Below are 21983 nucleotides of genomic sequence, written 5' to 3' on the forward strand. Positions count from 1 at the left end.
CCCTGCAACAACAGCACTGTCCTTCACCAGTGGACAGTATTCACTCTCTGTCTGCAGGACAGTCTCAGGGCTTCTTAGCCAAAAGCCAGGTTCCAGGACTTCTTCAACAACAGGACTGTCTTTCACCAGTGGACAAATCTGGCAAAACAACATCAAAACAGACAGACAAAGTACCAGCAAAACAGCCATGTCTCCTCAGTCCTTGGCAGCTCAGGGGGCAGGTCTCAAAAGTCCAGGGCAATTCAAAGTGGCCACCAGCAATTCTCTTAGTCTCTCTCTCTGCCTGCACGTGGGTGCTGCTTCCAAAAAGGTCTTCTGCCTCTCTCTTGTGTCTCCAAATCTACGTCACCAGCTCCTCCCAGTTCAGGACTTTCTTTTCACATCAACAAGTCCATCCCACAGGTGGGATTAACAAGCTCTGGGTTTTAACACAATCAATTTGAAAACCAAGCCAATACAGGGGAATCTTTAATTGCCATTACTATCACACTAATTAAATCAAACTCATCTAAAGACATTTCTAGATCAAAGTCACATATTGCCATTTTTTCTCAATGGACAACATTTATGTGAGTCTCTGTGGGAGGAAAATTGAAAATTTAAATTGGGTAGCAACTGTTTCTGATGTCCCATTTTCCAGAAAGGGAAACAGAAACCAATAGAGGAAAAGTCAAGAAGCATTTATTAAGCACCTACTATTTGCCAGACAGTGTGCTCAGAACTGGAGATACAAAAAAAGAAGAAGGGTGGAAAGGGAAGAAATCCCTATTTTAAAATAGTTCAAAATCTAATGGTGATTGGTCATTATATTAATAATGCTTGGTCAAAGGGTATGGACAATTTTATAGTCTTTTGGGCATAATTCCAAGTTGCTCTTCAGAATGGTTAGACCAGTTCACAAATTCACCAACAGTGCATTCATGTTCCAATTTGTCCACATCCCTGCCAACATTTGATCATTATCTGATCACCAAGGTATATACAGGTGAAACTGGAGATAATGTCAGACAGAAGACTCTAGCTTTAAGGAGGCCTGAGACAGATTTTTTTCCATTGGTGAGCCTGAGACTCATCTACACTGAGCTCCCACTCACAGACTTTCTATCACCAGTGGAATCTGAGCTACGTGGTGCCAACATTAGGCACAAATGGAGGGATCAAGAGCCAATGGGCAAAGCGGAACGAGTAGAAATAGTCAGAAGACCCGGGTTCAAGTCTGGCCCCTGATACCCATAAATTGGGCAGCCTTAGTTTAGCCATTTTTTCTCTATCAGAAGCTCACTTCTCTAAGGAATTAGGTGGGCACAATTATGCCTGCTAAAACAGCCTCAGAGTCATGCACACCCTTGGTAGACCTCAAAGTACTATAGAAATGAGAATTACTCTCATGTTCAGTGCATTGGCAATGAAGATTTCCCCACAAAGTGGGAATTATCCTTGGGGAGGGTTGCAGAACATGGTTAATGGAGCTGTTAACTAATACAATCTATTATAGAATAACAAATTAGTTCTGGAAAGCACTTTGGAATTATGTACACATTAAGTGGCTAAAATATCCATACCCTTTGACCCAGAGATTCTACTGGTAGGCACAGGACCCAAGGATGTCCTTGATAGAAAGAAAGGCCCCGTGTACATTAAAGTATTGATTGCAACATATTTGGTGTTAACAAAAGACTGGGGGGGGGAGAGACAGACAGACAGACAGACAGATAGACAGAGAGTGAAAGAGACAGACAGACAGAGACAGACAGAGAGAGATGGTACATTGAATGGCTAAAGAAATGGTGGTACGTGGATATATAGAAATACTGTTGGGCTGTAAGAAACCAAGAATATGATGAAAACATGAAAAGACATATAAACTGATGCAAAATTATGTAAAGTTAAGAAAAGCCAGGAAAATGATGTGCAGAATGTCTCGATGGTCTTAGTGAAGTTTTGAACTTCTTAAAAATTGTTGAGAAACTCTAAGCATGACATGCTGAAAAGATGACATGGTAAAAACACCACTCCACTCCCACAAAATAATTGCAAACTATGTATTTTGTGCAATTCCTGGGAGCAAGCAAGGCCCCTAGAGAAATCACAGGAGAAAGACAATTGTCTCCTTTCTTTTGCAAAGGTAGGTTCACCACAGCTGTGAAACAGCATACAAAATGTCAGATTTTTTTCAATGATTTGATTGATTTTTTTTTTCCTTTTGGAGGGCAATTGGGGTTAAATAACTTGCCCAAGGTTACACGGCTAGTTGGTGTGTGGGGGTGGAGGTGGGAGGGTGTTCGTGTATGGGTGTTAAGTGTCTGAGGCCGGAACCGAACTAGGGTCTTCCCGAATCCAGGCCGGCACTCTTACTCACTACGCCACCTAGCCACCCCTGAACTGAGTGATTTTTAAAATTTAATTTATTTTTAATTTATGGAATAAAAAGGCATTGCCATAACATAGTAAAATTTTAAAAAATGACAATTGCACATCCAACTGCAAGTCTACTATGCACAACTTGCTATTCCTTTCAAATACACAATGAAATTGTCGTGCAAATTTTTTTCTTCCCTCCTGCCCCACCCTAGAGATGGCTACTACTAGAAACAAATAGGTATAAATATACAAAATTATTCTATACATATTTCAATTTATCAGTTCTTTCTCTGGATGCAGATAGCATCTTTCTTCATATGTTCTTTATAACTAATTTGAGTATTTGTAAAAGTCAAAATAGCTTATTTGTTCAAAGTCTTTCTTAAAATAATACTGTTGTTACTATGTACAATGTTCTCTTGGTTCTGCTCATTTCATTCTTTATTATTTCATGCAAGTCTTTCCATGTTTTTCTAAAATCACTGAGCTCATCATTTCTTATAGCATGGTAGTCCATCACAATCATATCATGTGGTATCACAACTTGTTCAGCCATTCCCCAATTCATGGGGCATTCCTCAAATGGGATCACAGAGAGTCAGACATGACTGAAGAATGACTGAACAAGTTGGGTAACAGAGCTGGAACAATGGAGAACTCATGGAGGTAGTGAGGGACCTCTTGTCTAATGGTAAGAAAGGAACCTTTTGACCTATCTTTTGCTGAACAAAAGGAACCAGAGAAGGAGGAAGTGCTGGTCGCTGCCCTTGCCCACCTCCATACCTTAGGCCATCTTCCATTTCTACAGATATGATTTCCTTCCTAGTAGTCTAGTGGTTTTTTGGGGGGCCCTGCTCTGAAGATAAGCAGAAGGGAAAAGCTGGTAGGACCAAGCTCCCTGATGTTCTCAGAAGTCTTCTCTCCTTTCCTCTGGTTCTGATGTCCCTCTTCCCCTCTGCTTGGGATTCTTCATCCCAGAAGGCTGTGTGAATTGGTCTGAGGGGGTCCCCTAGATGACTCTGGTCTCTCCTGATCCCTTCATCTCATCATGGACCTCCTCCTCCTCCTGCTGCTGATGCTGCTTCTGTTCTTGGAAGGTAAATGGGAGAAGAACCAATATGGAGGGTTCCTAGAAAGAGAAGAAAGAGTCTGGGGGATCAATTGGCTGTGAAAGTCTAGAGGTGAGATTGAATGGAAAAACAAAGGAGGCCTTGGGCTGGGTCTTTTTCTTTTCCCATAGGGTCCTTTTCTCAACAGAAACAAGAGTTTGGGATTCATGTACAGAAGACAGTGACTGTGCAGGAGTGGCTGTGTGTCTCCATTCCCTGTTCTTTCTACTATCCCACAAAATACATGAATAATGACACAGGCCATGGATACTGGTACAAAGAATCAGACACACTGGTGGCCACCAATGACCCTCAAAAGTCTGTCCAGCCCTGGGCCAAGGCCCGGTTCTACTTCATTGGGAACCTCCAAATGAACAACTGCTCCCTGAGAATTATTGGGGCCAAGAAATGTGATCAGGGGCATTACATGTTCCGTATAGAAAAGGAAAGCCTGAAGTACAGTTACAAGGACAAAGTGTTCATCGAGGTGAAGGGTGAGTTCTCTGTCCCAGGGAATTGTTTGGGATGATGAGAAAACCAGGGCAGCAGCCAGCTTGGGAGCCAGGGAAGGACATGCTGGTGATACATGAGGGACAGTCTCAAGGACGTTAGCTGGAAGAATATACTATGATTCTTTCTGTAAAGAAACATGACTCTATGCAGGGGTAAGCACTTCAGGATTTGGGCATCAAGGACAAAGGTGTGGAGGGGATATTTATAGATGTATCAAAGGGACAGACACACTAGTGAGGGGGCTTCTTCTTGAGGTGCCAAAACACTGTGGGCTGAGTATGATATGCAGCCACTGAGGATGGAGAAACAAGAGACGGGGAATAAAAGGGAAGTCAGGGAAAGGAACTGCTAGTGACAAAATAGACCACACTGAGGCCATCACCTGGCTGCACACTTTGGGGGGGCCCTCTTCCTTCCATCTAGCTCGTTCCCTCTCTCCTCCTCCAGATCTGACCCAGAAGCCAGAGGTCCACATGCCAGAGATCTTGGAACCCAGGCAACAGGCAACCTTGACCTGCGCGGTTCCTGGGGCCTGCAAAAATGAGAAACCCATCATGTTCCTCTGGAATGGGACTGCCCTCTCTTCCCTGAGACTGATCTCACCAAATACTAATTCCTCCAAACTCCTGTTCACCCCCCAGCCACAGGATAATGGCACTAACCTCACCTGTTGGGTGACATTCCCAGAAGCCACAATGAGCATAGAAAGAACTGTTCAGCTCAGGGTTGCTGGTGAGTTCAGAGAAAGGGGGTGACTAGATGCTTGGCTTGCTCAGGGGAAGGCAAGTTAGAGGGGAAAGCTAGAACCAGTGACACTGAGGTCTTGGGTCCTGAGACTATAGAGAGCTGAGCCCCTGAAAAAGTCATTCCTTGGGGATCCCCATTTCCTGTTCTCGGTTCTGGTATTGAAGGTCACAGTCTCATTCAACCCCTGGACCACAACACTAATCTCACCTGTCAGGTCAAGTCAATTTGCAGGCACTAAAGGCCTACTTTGTGCCAAATGCTATGCTAAGCTCTTGAGATACAAAAACAAGCAAAAGAATAGTCCCTGTTTTCAAGGAGTTGACAGTATAAAGAGAGAGATAACATGACAACCACTATGTACAAAAAAGATACATATTCGAGAAATGGGAGATAATCACTAAGGTAAAGGTAGAACCATTGAGAAGGCCTGAGGAAGGCTTCCTGTAGAAGGGGGGATTTTAACCAGGACTTGCAGGAAGCCAGGGAAGTCAGTGGGTGGAATGAGGAGGAAGAGAGGTCCAGACATGGAGGACACCCATTGGAAATGGCCAGAGTGGAGAGGTGGAGCGTCTTGTTCAGGGAGCAGCAATCACTGGCCTGAAGGCATGGTGGAGAGGAGGGGGCAAGAAGACATTCGAGGAGATAGCACTATTCCTGGGACCGTGGGAGAGATGGGGGAGGGCGGCGCCCAAGAGTCGAGCTCCTTCCAGACTGTGCATGTCCTCAGACAGAGGCCCCCAGGGAGCCGACATCTTTGTGGAAACAATGATCCAAGGAAAACTGGTCATATTCTTCTTGGCTGCCATGATCTTCATTTTCCTGGTGCTTTTCCTGTGAGTTTTCAGCTTAGAAACCTGAGTGGGATACCTGAGAATATGGAATATAGAGGGTCAGAGGGTAGGGCTTAGAATGGGGCATGTCAGAGGTGGGAGGGCCCTGAGAACAGAGGATGTCACAGCTGGGAGGACCTTAGAACAGGGAATGTCAGACCTGGGAAGGCCTTAGAACAGGGGATGTCAGAGCTGGGAGGTACCTTAGAACAGAGGATGTCAGGGCTGGGAGGGGCCTTAGAACAGGGGATGTCAGAGCTGGGAGGGGCCTGAGAACCGGAGATGTCAGATCTGGGAGGGCCTTAGAATGTCAGAGATGGAAGGGATCTAAAAATGGGCTATATCGTAGCTAATAGTAATCTTAGAACACAGAATGTAAGAGCTGGGAAAGTCCTTGGAATGGAAAAAATATCAAAGCTAGGAGAGACTTAAGGAGCTTAGAGGAAGAAAGGAAGAAAAAAGAATTTATTAAGCACCTACTGTGTGACAGACCCTGTGCTAAGTGCTTTACAAATATTGTCTCATCTGATCCTTCTAACAAATGGGGGAAGGGGAGTAGGTGCCAGTGAAATATCCTGTTTTACAGTTGAGAAAACTGAGGCAAGCAGAAACTAAGTGACTTGTACAGGGTAACACAGAGAGGAAGTATCTGAAGTCAAATTTGGATTCAGGTCTTTCTAACTCCAGGCCTTTTGTTCAATCCATTGTGCCACTGCCTTGTATGGAGCAAAATGGACAATAGGAAGTTACAGGTGAAGAGAAACCTCAAATGTCGCAGCTGGAAGGGACTTTAAATGTCATGTGAAATGTTTATAAGCAAATATAACTGTCCTTTCTCAGAGTGAAAATGCTGAGGAGAAAACAGGCAGAGGGAGACATCAACCAGGTCTCCAATGGAATCCCACTGGTGAGTTACCCCAGACCCTTCACCCCCTCCCTGAATCGACATCACCTCATAGGATACTGGACAAATAGAAAGGATTGGAAAGAAGGAGTCCTTGTCCCCATCCACACCAACTTGGTGGGCTTCCAGGATGATGGGGATCATCAACATCCCAACCTTGAATAGCTTAGTCAAGTTGACAAGATATCACACTCCAACCATTTCCAAGCAATGCATGAATGATCATGGTGTAGACATGTTGATAATCAGCCCCACTGAGCTGACCCTAACTCATGGCTGGAGTTTTTATGTGCAGGGGAAGATTTTCATGCGGGGAGTCAGGTTGTGAAAGACAGAGAGTATCTGGCTTGGTAGAGAAGCTAGAGTTTGTGAATGATGGGGAAATGGATCCTGAGCAGATGACTATGCCTGGGTCAAAGATTCATTTTCATTCACCAAATATTTGTTAACATGCACAGAGCTCTTTGGCCAGTGCTAGAAGTGATGCAAAGTTTAAATAAACCTTGATACCTACCTTCATGATGCTTACAGTCTAATGGGCTGAGGAGGGGCCAGGGAGAGAAGCAATATAACTATGTATATCAAATACTACTTTGAAACATATGGACATGGGGTTATGTGAGATTGGAGGGTAAAGATTTAAAAAGACACACTGGAAATATTCCTAGAAGATTGGCATTAGAATGAGCTTAAAAAAAAGGAGTAGAAATTCATCAGATGGAGACCAGGATGAGAATGGGGAAGGGGAGGAGAAGAGAAACAAAGAACAACCTGGGAACAAGATGAAGAAACCACAAGGTCGAGCTATGTACTAGGGATAGCAAGTCATGAAGTCTGGCTAGAGTTTAGAGAGCTCTTTTTTTGTTTGATTTTTTGCTTTTAGGGCTTTTTTATTAATTTGCTTATTTTAGCTTTCAATATTCATTTCCATAATATTTTGAGCTCCAAATTTTCTCCCTATCTCTCCCCTCCCCCCACCCCAAAATGGTTTTCATTCTGATTACCCCTTCCCCCAATCTGTCCTCCTTTCTATCACTACTTCCCCCCTTTATCTTCTTCCTTCTTACTTTCTTGTAGGGCAAGATAGATTTCTACACCCCACTGCCTGTATATTTTATTTCCCAGTTGCATGTAAAAACAATTTTTAATATTTGTTTTTAAAACTTTGAGTTCCAAATTCTATCCCTTCTTCCCTCCCCACCCACCCTCATTGAGAAGGCAAGCAATTAAATATAGGTTATACATGTGTAGTTATGCAAAACACTTCCATAATAGTCATGTTGTGAAAGACTAACTATATTTCCCTCCATCCTATCCCACTTCCCACCTATTCTATTTTCTCCTTTGACCCTGTCCTTTTTCAAAAGTATTTGCTTAGGGACGGCCAGGTAGCCCAGTGAGTAAGAGCACCGGCTCCAGTGTAGGGATGACCTGGGGTTCGAATCCCGGGCTCAGATATTCAGCACCACCCCCAGAAATAACCTGTCGTGTAACCTTGAGCAAGTTACCTAACCCCAATTGCTTAAAAAAAAAGTATTTGCTTCTTACTACCCCCTCCCCCAATCTGCCCTCCCTTCTATCATCCCCCCTTATTCCCACCCCCTTACTTTCCTGTAGGGTAAGATACCCAATTGATTGTGTGTTATTCTCTCAAGTCAAGTCTGGTGAGAGTAAGTTTCACTCATTCCCTCTCACCTCCCCCCCTTTTCCCCTCCAATGTGAAACCTTTTTTTTACCTCTTTTATGTGAGATAATTTACCCCATTCTATCTCTCCCTTTCTACTTCTCCCAATACATTCCTCTCTCACCCCTTAATTTTGTTTTTTTAGATACCATTCTTTCATATTAAACTCACCTTGTGCCATCTATCTATCATTTTCTCCAACTACCCTGATACTGAGAAAGGTTGCATGAATTACAATATCATCTTTCCATATAGGAGTGCAAACAGTTCAACTTTAATAAGTCCCTTATGATTCTCTTTCCTGTTTACCTTTTCATGTTTTCTTGATTTTTGTATTTGAGAGTCAAATTTTCTATTCAGCTCTGGTCTTTTCATCAAGAATACTTGAAAGTTCTCCATTTCATTGAATATCAATTTTTTCCTCTGAAGTATTATACTCAGCTTTGTTGGGTAGGTAATTTTTGGTTTTAATCCAATTTCCTCTGACCTCTGGAATATCATATTCCAAGCCCTTCCATCCCTTAATGTGTAGAAGCTGCTAGATCTTGTGTTATCCTGATTGTATTTCCACAATACTCAAATTGTTCCTTTCTGACTGCTTGAAATATTTTCTCAACCTGGGAGCTCTGGAATTTGGCTTCAATATTCCTAGGAGTTTTCTTTTTAGGATCTTGTAGCAGCAAGCACCCCAAGCGTCCTCAGGGTTGCTGCCACTACAGGTTCTTGGATCTGCTTTGATAAAGGAAAGCAACTCAAAATGGGTTAACAAGCTTACTTTAATCAGTCAGATATGTATCGTTCACCTAGTTCAGGGGAAAAAGGTCAGCACCCCGAACTTCAGAATACACAGACAGAATTATCAAGTCAGAAAAACAGATCAAGTAGACAGCTTTCCAAACTGTCCAGCCATTACATCCATACCAAATCAACATCTGGGTTTCAACATCTGGGTTTTTTCAAAGCCAGGGGGCTCTGGACAACGGCTTCCCATAATCCATATCAAATCACAGAACACTTCTCAAAGTGAGCCCCCAAACAAAGCTACACATCAGGGCTTATATAGCTTTCTCCTGGCTCAGAGAATGTAACAACCTTCTGGACCCACTGGCCAATCAAGAAGTATCTACTGAAAAACAAGCCTCCCACCCCAGGATCCAGGTGCACTTTAGCCTAGGGGCAGGGAAGATCTTTAAAATTTACATTCCCATTACAGATCTCTTTCAAGTGGCAATCAGTGGATTCTTTCTATTTTATTCTCTGATTCTAGAATATCAGGGCAGTTTTCCTTGTTAATTTCTTGAAAGATGATCTCTAGGTATTTTTTTATCATGGTTTTCAGGTAGTCCAATAATTTTTTAAATTATATCTCCAGATCTATTTTCAAGATCAGTAATTTTTCCAATAAGATATTTTGCATTCCCTTCTGTTTTTTTTTTCTTCTTTTGGTTATGTTTTGTAACTTCTTGATTTCTCATAAAGTCATTAGCTTCCATTTGCTCCATTATAATTTTTAAGGAATTATATTTTTCAGTTTTAGAGTGCTTTGAGGGGAACAATGGGATTTGGAGCTAGAAAGATAAGATGGTGTGGATGACTGGAACTCCAGTCTAACAAATCTGAACTTTATTGAAAAGACAATAGGGAGCTACTGAAGATTTTTTTTTTTCAGCAAGGGAGTGACATGCTCAAGTCTATGTATAAGGGAAGATTATCATGGTAGCCTGTAGAGGAAGGGTTGGAGGGAGGAGAGAGATCCCATGCTAAAAGATCTGTTAGGCATTAGCAAAAATTCACAGAATTATAGACCTTGAGGTATGATAGAGACTTCAGTGGCCATCTAATTCAACTGGAGACTTCAATACAAGGCATCCTAAAATTCTTGGTGCAGTTCCAAGCTGTTAAAGCTAACCCTGTATAATACACCCAATAAGTGGTCCTTCATCTGCTGGAACACACCAGTGAAGGGAAACCTACTTCTTGAAGAACCCATTAAACTTTTAGATAGCTCTAATTGTAGGGATGGGTTTCCCAACATTGGATTTCAATTGGCCTCTTTGCAACTTCTGTTCATTCCCCCTGGTTTTGCCCTCTAGAACTAATCTGTCCTGCATGTGACAGCCTTTTCCAAAACCTGAACAAAGCTCTCATGCCCAAGTCACCCCCTGCTTCCAGTCCTCTTCTACAAGATAAGCATCCCCACCTCCTTTAATCCATCTTCACCTGACAGGAACCCAGGGACTGTCACTAAAGTGGTTGTCCTTCATCCAGTGATGGTTTATTCCTTCTCAATGCATTTCCTAAACTGTGATGCCAAGAAGTAAACACAAAGTGAGATCAAATCCGATCACTATAACAAGGAACTATTACATGCTTACTTCTGGAAACTATGGTTCTACTAATACAAATTAAAATATGATGGCTTTCTTCCATACTATAGCATGCTGCTGACTCAAAGTGAGCCTAGAATCCATTCAGATACCAGGTCTTTTTCAGAAAAGGCATTGTGATAGGATGCAGAGCCTATCTCATCTGATCCTCTTATCTGATCTGATCTCTTGACAGAGAAGGAAACTGAGGTACCAAGGGACAAAGTGACTTTACCACCACTGTCAAAACCAAAAATAAAACAAGGATTTCTGACTTGAAATCAAATGTTATTTATATTACAACAAAGTAGCTGAGAGAGGAAGGGAATGGAATAGTGGCAGATTCATCCAGAAAGGTAGTGTGCAGATAGGTTATGGAGGGCTTCAAAAGCCAAGACTGAGATTCCACCCTAAAAAAATAAGATCACAGGATTTAGAGCCAGAAGAGGTCTTAGATATATTCTATTCAATCATCTCATTTGACAGTTAAATCAACTGAGATTCAGAGAATGAAATTAATTTACCCAAAGTCACACAGCTAGTAAGTGTCAGAGCCAGAATTTGAACACATGTCCTCTTGATTGTAAATTTTTCTTTCCACCACACCATAATGAATGGATATTGAATCTCGTGAGAGTGTTGTAAGGATGGGAAAACATAGGAGTGTTTGTAAGCAGTAGGGAAGCAGGCAAGCGAACAAGGAAAGATTGAAGATAAATGAGGGGAGGGGATTATAGAGGGGTCAATCTATTGAGAAAGACAAGATGGAATAGGATCTCTTCTGCATATAGAAGGAGAAGGGGGGGAGAGTGGGAAGAAGGCATCTGAATGATGTGAAATCAGGAGGGAAGATGACAGAGATCTTGGCAAATGGCCTTAATTTCTTCAGTGAAAAATGAGACAAGATCATCAACTAGCATGGTGGAGGCAGGTTCCATAGGAGACTTGAGAAAAGAGTGAAAATGTCTGTGACTTTTCACTGTAGTTCTGAGGGGAATGGTGACTTGGTTAGGGAAGAATAATAGAATTAGCTTGCTATAGTGAGGTCCCAGTTGAAATTATAAAACACAAATTTGCAGTGTATCCATTCAATTTGGTTCTTTGACTTCCTCCAGTTCTCTTCAGCAGCTCATGAGTAGAAATGGAGGCAGGTGATGAGAGTAATACAAGGATGGGGCTTGGCAAGGCATGATTGGTGATAGGATAAACAGTTGAAAGACTTTAGGTTAGATGATAGTATTAAACTACCTCACTCATGGGTTAAGATTAGGGAAGGAAGGAGAAAGTAACCACTGGAAGATCCAGTAGAACATATGGCATGGAAGATTAGTGATGGAAAGAATATTAGAACATGGAACCTCGAATGTCAGGACAAAAAGGTAATGGAGAACAGAGACAGGTAGAGCTGAGACCTTAGATGCCTCCTAGGGACACTATCCCATTCCCCAAACTCCCTTGACATTTCTCTGTTTCACAGGATCAACATGAGAATTCTAGGCAGCATGCCAGCTCAGAGATTTCTCCCCAAATTGTGCTGACCCCCTGCTCACAGAAGATGGAGGACCAGGTGCAATATGCCTCTATCTCCTTCCAAGTCCAGAAGCCCCAAAAGATCTGCAAATCAGAAGATGCCATCATTGAGTACTCAGAGCTCAAGTTGCAATGAGGAAGGTAGAAGAAGGGGTGGAGGAAGTGATGAAAAGTGACTGGGATCAGAGAGCATCTGTAAGAAAGAAGATGACTAACAATGCTGCCAGATGTTATCTATTGAATCTATTAACAGCTGGTTATCCATATTAAACACTGTGGGGGGAATGCAAGAAAAGGACAAGGCATGGTCTTCCATGACCTTCTAAGATGAATAGGCAGAAAAAACTAATGAGAAAACACAGAATATAGAATGTCAAAGCTGGAAGACTCTAGGCCATGGGTCACATATATATTTAATCCTTATCTTTCTACTCATTTCAGTCCCACGTGACCAACTTCGTATTAGACATCTCCACCTTTGTATTTCTTGGACATCTCAAACATAGAATGAATAAAAGAGACAGTATTGTCTATTTCCTGCCCCATCCCAACCCCCCTTTCCTTCAACCTTGACTAATTTGGTAGATCACACAGGTTCACAATTTTGGGGTCATCACTGGCTCTTCCCTCTCCTCCTTCCTCCCCAATGCCCACTAAAATCCAATCAGTTACCAAGTTTTATTTATTCTATTCCCACTTCTCTTGCATCTATACCCGGCTGTTCCTTCATATGACCTCTACCTTAATTCAGGCACCATCCCCTCTTGCCTAGATGGATATAATAGCCTCCTAAATGGTACCTCTGTTTGAGTTTCTCCCCCCCAGTCCATTTCTCCCCCACACCACTGCCAGTTTGATATTCCTAAAACACAGAACTGACTGTTACCTTACTACTCAAGAATCTTCTCTAGCTCTTTCTTCCTTCTAATATATAATATAGACTTCTTAACCTTACATTTCAAGTTCTCCAATACATCTCTCACCCATCTCTCTCAACTTATCTCATATTACTTCCTTTCAGACACTGTCCATTTCTTTCAAATTGGCTTGTAAGTTGTTCTTCCACCACTCTCCCTTTGTACAAGCATTCCTTATGTCAGAAATGAAATTTTTTCTCACTATTATCTCAGAGAATCCCTAACTCTTCTGAAGCAGAGATCAAGAAACACCATCTAAGGAAGACATTTCCTGAGCTGCCCAGTTATTAATTTTTTTCTGTCTTCGTATTGTAATTATATATATATACATATATATTATAATTCTCTCTTTGTATTATATTATATATTCATTGTGCTTACTTACTTGAGTGTCCTTACAACACAGAAAGGCAGAAATTCCTTAAGGGTAGAAACTCTTGTTTCTTGCCTTTGTTTTACTAGTACCTAACACATTGTGGGTCCTTAATAAATGTTTATTGAATTAAAACAGATTGAATTGTACTTATAGGTGGAAGAGACCATGGAGATCATCTAGTTCAATACTTGATTTTGTAGAAAAAGAGACTAAAACTCAAAGAGGTAAAGTCACTTCCATAAGGTCATACTCAATGTCAAACCCAGACACTCTGATTCCAAATCTACAACTCTCTCCAAATACCATGAAGTTTCTCATTGCTAGTTAATTACCTCTTCACTTTGCCCTTTTGTTATTAGATCAGAGCAAACTGACTGGGCCTTCTGAACTTAGCCCTGTTCTAGTTGTGTTTCCTAAGAACAGAGTACCAGGACAGAATATTTACATATAAATGTAAAATTTATGTCTAAGGTTATTATTAATAATTGTATAGTTCATAAGAAAGATTGGGAAAAACCTGAGTAGGATAAGAATTTAAAAAGTAAAACGATTTAGGAACAGCCAAAAAGAGTAATTAATTTATACCAATGAGGTGCAAGAGGAAGAATTGATACATAGGAATTAGATGGGGGAGGAGGGCTGGTAGCTCTGGGAACCTACTTTCATCAGGAATGGGTGTAAGAGGGAACAATACATACAAATTTTAAAAAGTATAGAAGCCTTCTAAATTCAGAAGAAATAAAATGGTAGGGGCATAGGGAGGGGAGAGAGGACAAGGGAGGGATATTTAGAGGCAAGAGTGAGAGAACAGATAAATCGAGGTATAGAAAAGTTTTTAGATTTATGGGAATTAGAGGATAGGGAAAGAATCCTTGGGGGGGGGGAGGCAAGTCATAGGAGGGCAAAGTAGTAGATAAAAGTAAAGTAGAGGAGGCAGGAGATATAGGAAACAAGAGAGGTCCATATAAATAAAAACAAAGATCAGGAGTAGAATAGGTTTGGGAAAGTATAAGTCTATATATGTATGTATATGTGTGTATCTATAGCTATGGAGAAACATATCTAAACTCTATTGTAGCCTTCTGGGGTGGTAGGAGAGGGTATGTATATATTTAGAGTTATAGAGAAACATCTAAACTTTATTGTGATCTTCTGTGGGGTGGAGGGAAGGGGGAAAAGAACAAAGTAAAAAACTACATCAGAGAACCAAAAAAACAAAAACCTCACAAGGAAGCAAAGAAAAGATGGACAGCTCTCAACACAACAGTATTATTTATCATATAGGCTTTCTTGAAATGAAAATTTGTTACATATTTTGAGTCTTCTTTTATGTTCTGCTATGCACATGGCATGCTTTTTTTCCCTTTCTAACTTTGTAGTTAAGTTTATGATATGTTTTTGTTTCTTTTCTCTGTTCTGTATTTGTGTTCTGGTGTTTGAGTCTAAAATAAAATTTTGGGAAAAAAAATAGAGCACTGGATCTGGAGTGAAGTAGACCTGAACTCCAGTCCCACCCTGAACATTCACTAGATGCAAGATGCATCATTTCTCCAAGCATCAGTTCCCTTATCTGTAAAATATGGTTAATGCCTTCAATGATTATCTCCAAGGAATACCATGTGTATGACATCTTATTTTAGTATCATTTTTTCCTTTATTTTATTTTCCTTTCTCTTTCTGTTCACTCTGGTGGGGGCAAGGGGTAGGGGAGAAGTATTAAAAATGACTGTGTTCAAGTACTTGAGAATCAGATGGTGTATTGTTTATTCAGGACCAAGGACAGTATCTTAGATTCCCTTGTACCAGTTGGTAATTTTCTCGAGTAAGACAAAAAAGGATGATTGTTTTCCTCAGTCGATTAAGAGTCCTTGCCCAGAAGTAAGTAGACCTGGGTTTTATAAGTGCAGATTATGAATTGATATATTGGAAATTGCAATGCATTATTTCAGGTTGCAAAAGAAGGACAATTTCAGGTAGCTAAAAGTATATACCAAAGACTAGCTATCCTTTAGAAACTTTTGTGGTTGTTGTTTAGTCATTTCAGTCATGTATGACTCTTCATAACCCCATTTGGGTTTTTTTTGGCAAAGATACTTCAGTGGTTTGCCATTGCTATCTCCAGTCCATTTTATAGATGAAGAAACTGAGGCAAATGGGTGAAGTGACTTGCCCAGGGTCACACCTGATGGCAGATGCACATGACAAGTGCAAGTCTCAAAACATCCATGTAAATTCAGCAGCTAAAATGTATGGCAACTGGAGCAGTATTACTGACTTAATTGTTGACCATAATTAGTCAAATATAACATGGATCCATCCAAATTTAAGTACGACGTTTCAGTTAGATGTTTCCCTACTCACTTTCTCCAAAATACATAAAATTAAGAGCTTTCAAAATATAGTGTGCTAGAAGGACAGGATAAGATAGGTATAATCCCTGTCTTCCTGGTCAGTTTTGGAACTGTTCTGAAAGATGCCAACAATAAGTCTACAAAATGAGCTTGCATTTCAATACTCACTTGATTGCAAAAAGCAGGCCTTTTATTCGCTGTGAAATGGTCTTCAGAACATCTAAAAAACAATAATAGCAAGACAGACATTTTAGAGTGATTCCTATCTGAATTCCATCAGAAAGTTGAAAAGAATGATATGTGACAATAATGACAACAATATATTTATAAGTTCAATAATAATAAATGTAATTATAAGCATAACGTTTCTAATTAATGTCAAGGAACAATAGAGTCTAAAGGCTTCAAGACTGAAACTAGAGACCCCAATAACTAATGAATAATGGCAATATCTACTGATATTTTGGTCTCTTTCAGTCAAGACATGTTGAGCATAAAGATTTCAAGAAGGAAGTTATGGTTCAATGTGCTAAGAGACTTACTGGCATCCTGAAATCAAAGTTGAATGGGAATATGGTTGTGGAATACTACATGTGCCATTTAACATAATTGATATGAAATATCAGTCATCATATATACTCTGGGAACTGGTAAATGAAGATTTTGAAAGTATCCTAATAAAAACCTGTACAAAACTGATGAAGTACAGAGTCCATCATCCCTAGGCAACTATAGAAAAAGTAATATTTTGTGTCCTCAAAAGGGGAAGAGAATTGATAGTCATTTTTAATGCACAAGAAAAATGGGATGAAAAACTACAGAAATACTTCTGGGACAAACAGACATCACTTCAGCAAAAACAGAGAGGAATAAAAGATGGATACCACTAAATTTGTTAAATGTAGCCCAAGCACTTTACTTATGAATAGAGATTATAATGGTTAGGATCTAAGAATGGAGTCAAAAATGCTCTCCATTGTTAATAATCATATGAATTCAATCACCAACATGGAGACCAAAAAGTATCTAAATATAGGTAAGTTGGGGGCGACGGTGTGCATGTGAGAAGGAGAGAGACGGGGAGAGACAGAGAGAGAGACAGACAAAGAGAGAGGGAGAGAGAGAGAGAGAGAGAGAGAGAGAGAGAGAGAGAGAGAGAGAGAAGAAATGTAAAGGTTTATGGTAATAATTCAGGAATAGGTCATTACCACCACAAATTTTAAGCATTACCCTTAAGCAGCCTTGTCTTAGTGATCACTGTAAATTATATAAAGTGGTAGAAACCATGCAACACATCACCACAGGTTGTACAATTTTAGTGCCTACTGAACCCCTAGGAATATATGACCAGCTGTAAAAAAACTATGCGTCAAAAGCTTACTATTTTTCATGGACTGATAGACATCAAATTCCCATACTATAAATGCATACCCCAGAATATCAGTAAGAACTGTAGTACTGAACCAGACCATTATCCCAAATAGAACATTGATCCATAAACACTTAAGAACCACATTTTAAACAGGTAGTGCCATACCAAGTACTCATAACCACGAAGCTTTCTGGAACTAAAAAGCCTTCAAAATATAGAGACTTAGCAAAGAAATCAAAATCATGTGGGAATGGGATGAGGTTTATATTATACTTGCCATCATATCTGCAACTGGGGTTGTACAGAGAATGCTTTTAGTGAGCCTGCAGAAAATGAGTTTATTTCTTCAACCATTTATTCTACCACTTTTTTTATTCACTGGGTATAAAAGTACAATAATGGGATGGTGACTTGCCCTAGTATTGTTTCTATGTAAGATCAGTTTTAAATAATGAGAACATTATTAAGAAAGGTAATAAAAAAACATTCAGTACCACACCCTCAAAGCTTGTCACCCATGTCACAAGGAGGATGCTAATGGCCAATTAGGTGGATGTAGATATCTATCAGGGATTTTGTGTGCTTAGCAGGGATGATTTTTAAAAAAGGGCAAATTACACTCTGGCAATACAACTGATATATTATCATATGGGTCAGAGGGATGCAAGTGCTCCGAAGAGACAAAGAATAGGTTGGTTCAGACTGTCATGCCAATCACCTGAATGCAGACAGTAGAGAAATGAGCGGTGTCCCTTCATTTTCTGGTACCACAAGAAGATAAGATACCCTGGGAAAAGGTGGTGCAGTAGAGTGCTGGTTCTGTAGTCAGGAAGAGATGAATTCAAATCCAGCCTCAAACACTTACTACCTATGTGACCTTGGGCAAATTTTTTTTTTTTTTGCTTTTTGAAGGGGGTAGGAAGGACAATTGAAGTTAAGTAACTTGCCCAAGGTCACACAGCTAGTTTTTGTGTTGTGTCTGAAGCCAGATCTGAACTCAGGTCCTCCTGACTCCAGGGCTGGTGCTCTATTCATTGAGCCACCTAGCCTCCCCCTTGGGCAAGTTATTTAACCTGTGTATGGCTCAGTTTCCTTAACTGTCAAATGGAAATAATAAGAACACCTCTCTCCTAGGATTGCTGTGAGAATCAAATGAAATACTGCAAAGCCCTTAGCACAGAACGTGGCATGTAGTAAGTACTATATAGGTATCTATTATTGTTATTATCAGTGAGTATTATATACCTGTTGGGTCACTAGAGTGACTCCATGCACTCTCTTAATCAACTGATACATGAATGTTTTAGTATGTGACAGCACAAACTCATAACACATTTGGAAGCTGATCTTGCTCCCTGTAGGCAAGGGCTTCATGCTGCATTTTGTCAACAGTACCTTGAGCCCTGAGTGACACAACACCCAATGAAGGGCAATCATAAAAAATTAGGGGGGGGAAGTCTGCTTCATTCATAGACAAAATTAGATATTAAAATCAAGCAGCTACAAACTCAGGGGAGGGGGAAGCTAAAGAATTCCAGGTCCCGGAAAATCTTGACTTGAGACAAACACCAGAAAGTCTACCTAACTATGAAACACAGGACAAAAACATCTTGCAAATGATTTTGAAAGGGGGATAGCCATACTCAGACTCAAATTCCAAAAAGTCTTTCTTGAGTTTGATGAAGCACTAGCAGATTAATCATATGAAAACAGTTATTAATTTTTAACAAGCTGACACCTGTTATAACCCTCATGAATCATCATGGCCTCCTATGCAGCATTTGACCCTTTAACAGAAATATACAAGACTGTTCCAAGAGATGCTTACAGCTGAAAATATCAGCCATTGCTGAACTGAGAACCACAGGAATGAGGGCTCTGGCCCTCAAGTCAAGAAGACCTGAATTCAAATCTGGCCTCTGACACTCACTAGCTGTGTGACCCTGGGCAAGTCACTTAACCCTGATTGCCTTTTTTAAAAAAGAAGAAGAAATAAGGGAGGAAAGCTTTAGCTACCCAAAAATTCAGTGGAGGGAGAGGATCTGTATAATAGTGATCGTGACAATAACAAGTTTTTCTATAACACTTTAAAGTTTACAAAGCATTTATTTACAGTGTCTCTATTAAGGTAAGTAGTGGGTGTCTTATTGCCCCCACTTTACAGAAAAGACAACTGAGCAATAGAAAGGTGGTTTGCCCAGGATCACAGAGCTCACAAGGTAGGAGTTGGAACTGTCTGAATTCATAGTAGGGGTAAGAAGGGGAAAGAACATAGACATAGAATCAAAGAGAGACAGAGATGATAGGGGTGGGGAAGGAAGGGAGAAAAAGGGAGGGAGGGAGAGAGGAGAGGAAGGAAGGAGGGGAGGGGAGATGTAAAGACATAGATATAGATATATAGATAGAGAGAGATAAGGATATAAATTTAGCTCTCTAGAGAGACAGAGATAGAACTAGAGGCAGAGATCAAGGCAATAGAGATGTCTTATTGGGTCCAGATCCTATGATTTCTCGGTTAAGAAAATTCCTCTATCAATTCAGATCAGCAGCTGTGTTAAATTTCAAATCCTAAAAAGTTACTGGGGGTGCTGAGTCATCTAGGTGGCTTAGTGGATAGAGCCCTGGGCCTGCAGTCAGAAAGATCTGAGTTCAAATTCAGTCTCATAGATGTGCTAGCTGTGTAACCTTGGGCAAGTTATTTAACCTTAGTCTGCCTCAGTTTCCTCAACTGTAAAATGGGGATAGTAATAGCACCTACCTCTTAGGGTTATTATGAGGATCAAATGAGGTAATACTTGTTTAAAAAAAGGCCATTAGTGCAGTAGCTGGCACATAGTCAATGCGATATAAATGCTGGCTATAGTTACCATTATCATTACTTGGTTATGGTCTCACAACCAGTAGGTTTCAGAGGTGTGGCCGTCCTGCCTCCAGTATAGATAAAGAGTCAGAGATAAAAATAGAGATAGATCATATAACATAATAGATGGTTCTGATTTTCATTGGGTGGAAGGGGATTGTGTATCAGGAGCTCTTCAGCATCAGAGATGCTTTCTGTGTGCAAATATGTTTTCATATGAAAAAACATTTCTCAAGCCCCTACTATGCACCAGAGACAATGCAAGGCAGAAAGGTGGCTAAGTGGTCAAAGTTTGGGGCCTTGGAATCAGAAGACCTGAATTCCATTCTGACCAGATGTGTCACCCTAGGCGAGTCACTGGACTGCTGTCTGCCTTGGTTTCCTCCTCTGGAAAATGGAGATAATAACGGCACGGATCTGGTCAAGTGCCATACGGATGGTAGAGCTGTGATATATGCACACGTTGTATGCATGTAGCTATTTACAGAGAGGCCTGAGACTGAGACAGTCTGGCAGCTAGTATCAGTTTCTAGCTGTAAAGGCATTGTGCCCAGCTGTACCCCCTGGAAGCTCCTAAATGAACCTTCTATTCCCCAAAGACTTCAGGGTAGGGCGTCACTTCACCATTCACAGAATCTTAGAATTTTAGCGAATTCTAGATCCAGATCTTTGCTGAAACAACATGATAAGGAGTAAAATGACGGGCTCAGATTGCGCTGCAGGCATGGAGGGCCATACCTACAGACAGCCCTACCAGCTGTTGGCTGGCTCGCCAACAGGTCCGAGGGTCCTGAAGGGCCTTGTCTTATAGCTGCCCTCGACAGCAAAGACCAGGCACCCTTAAATAAGAATTCCTGACATCCATTTTCCGGCCAGTAATTCCTGACAGGGCTAGGGGATCTGGTGGCCAGGGAGTGAGGGGTGGAGAGGTCAGGTTGCCGGGATCCCCAGGTTCGGTGTCCCTTCCGCACTGGGTGAAGAGTCAGTCACACCTGGCTGCTTTGGGAGCATTCCTGCCTGGGTTCTTCCTCCCTAAAGCCTGGGGGTCAGGCGCGAGGGGCAAGCCTCCACGGTTTCTGTGGGGAGTGGGTCGGGGCGGGGCAGGGAGGGGGTCAGGATGTGCGGGTTCGTGGGGGAGGGGTGGGGGCTACAGGTCGAGGCTGGGTCCTTGACAGTGCGGAGCACCTGACCCCTTGCCAGTGCGGGGTTTGCAGGTCAGGACTCCTGGGTCCTTGCCGCTGCGGGGCCTGCGGGTCAGGACACCTGCGTCCTTGCTGGGAGAAGAGAGGGGCAGGATGCTTGGGTCCCTGCGTCGTAGGCTCTAGGGGACGGGATGTTTGCTTTCTGGCGCGGGCGGGGGCGGCTGGTGGGCAAGATGCCTGGGTCCCGACGGGGGCGGGGGTGAGGGAACTGGGGATTCGGAAGGGGGGTGGGCAGAACCGCAGTAACAAAGGCCTCTCCATCCGTCAGGCAGCGCCCCCCCCCCCCCCCCCCGCCCCCCGCCCCCCCCCCCCCCCTTCCCCCCCGGGCCCCGCGCGCCCCGGACCGGCCCCCCCTTTCCCTCTCCCGCCCCCTGCGCGCCGCCATGCCCCCCCCCCGCCCCCCGGGCCCGGCTCCGGCTCCTCGCCGCCGCCGCCCTGGCCGGGCTGGCCGTCATCAGCCGAGGTACTGCAGCGCTGGGGCCGGGGGGCGGGGAGGCTGGGAGCTTGGGTCCCTGCGGGAGGCGAGGAATCAGGACGCCTGGGTCCTTGACAGCTAAGAGGTTATCGTTGGGCTCTGGAGTTGGAAGTGACCTTAGTGATGTGTCCGGGAGGAAGGGAGGGATAGATGCCTGGGTCTATGGCGGGGGGCGGGGAGGGGCACTGGGGGATCAGGAGGGTGGGGTCCCTGGGGGGGGAGGCTGGGCCCTGAGCGAGCGGGGGGGAGGGGCCCCCCCCCTCTGCCCCGCCCCGCGGCCCCCCGCATCCCCTGATTGGCCGGTCCCCCTGCCCGTCAGCGCCGCCCCCTCCCCGGGTCTGCAGCAGGGCTCTCGCCGGCTCCTCGCGCCCCCCCCCCCCCCCCCC

The 21983-nt window shown here is 42.5% G+C and overlaps 2 protein-coding genes across 2 annotated transcripts in view; both read left to right on the plus strand.

The window, feature by feature from the left end:
- The first annotated feature begins 3409 nt into the window (after window positions 1–3409).
- LOC138161851 (myeloid cell surface antigen CD33-like) lies at window positions 3410–12180 on the plus strand. Its single transcript, XM_069088863.1, has 6 exons — window positions 3410–3458; window positions 3602–3964; window positions 4431–4715; window positions 5458–5563; window positions 6401–6467; window positions 11992–12180. Exons 1-6 carry the CDS (start codon window positions 3410–3412, stop codon window positions 12178–12180), a joined length of 1059 nt encoding a protein of 352 aa, XP_068944964.1.
- Window positions 12181–21505: 9325 nt separating this feature from the next.
- The window catches only part of IGLON5 (IgLON family member 5), a 15608-nt gene continuing 15130 nt past the window's right edge, over window positions 21506–21983 (plus strand). Inside the window, exon 1 of the mRNA XM_069088217.1 lies at window positions 21506–21643. Within this exon, the coding sequence (XP_068944318.1) occupies window positions 21506–21643 (138 nt within the window). The remainder of the gene's footprint in view (window positions 21644–21983) is intronic.

Source organism: Petaurus breviceps, unplaced genomic scaffold (assembly GCF_028583685.1).
Source record: "Petaurus breviceps papuanus isolate PSGF00001 unplaced genomic scaffold, PetGlider_PUasm1.0 185, whole genome shotgun sequence".
In the NCBI taxonomy this organism is placed as follows: Eukaryota; Metazoa; Chordata; class Mammalia; order Diprotodontia; family Petauridae; genus Petaurus; species Petaurus breviceps.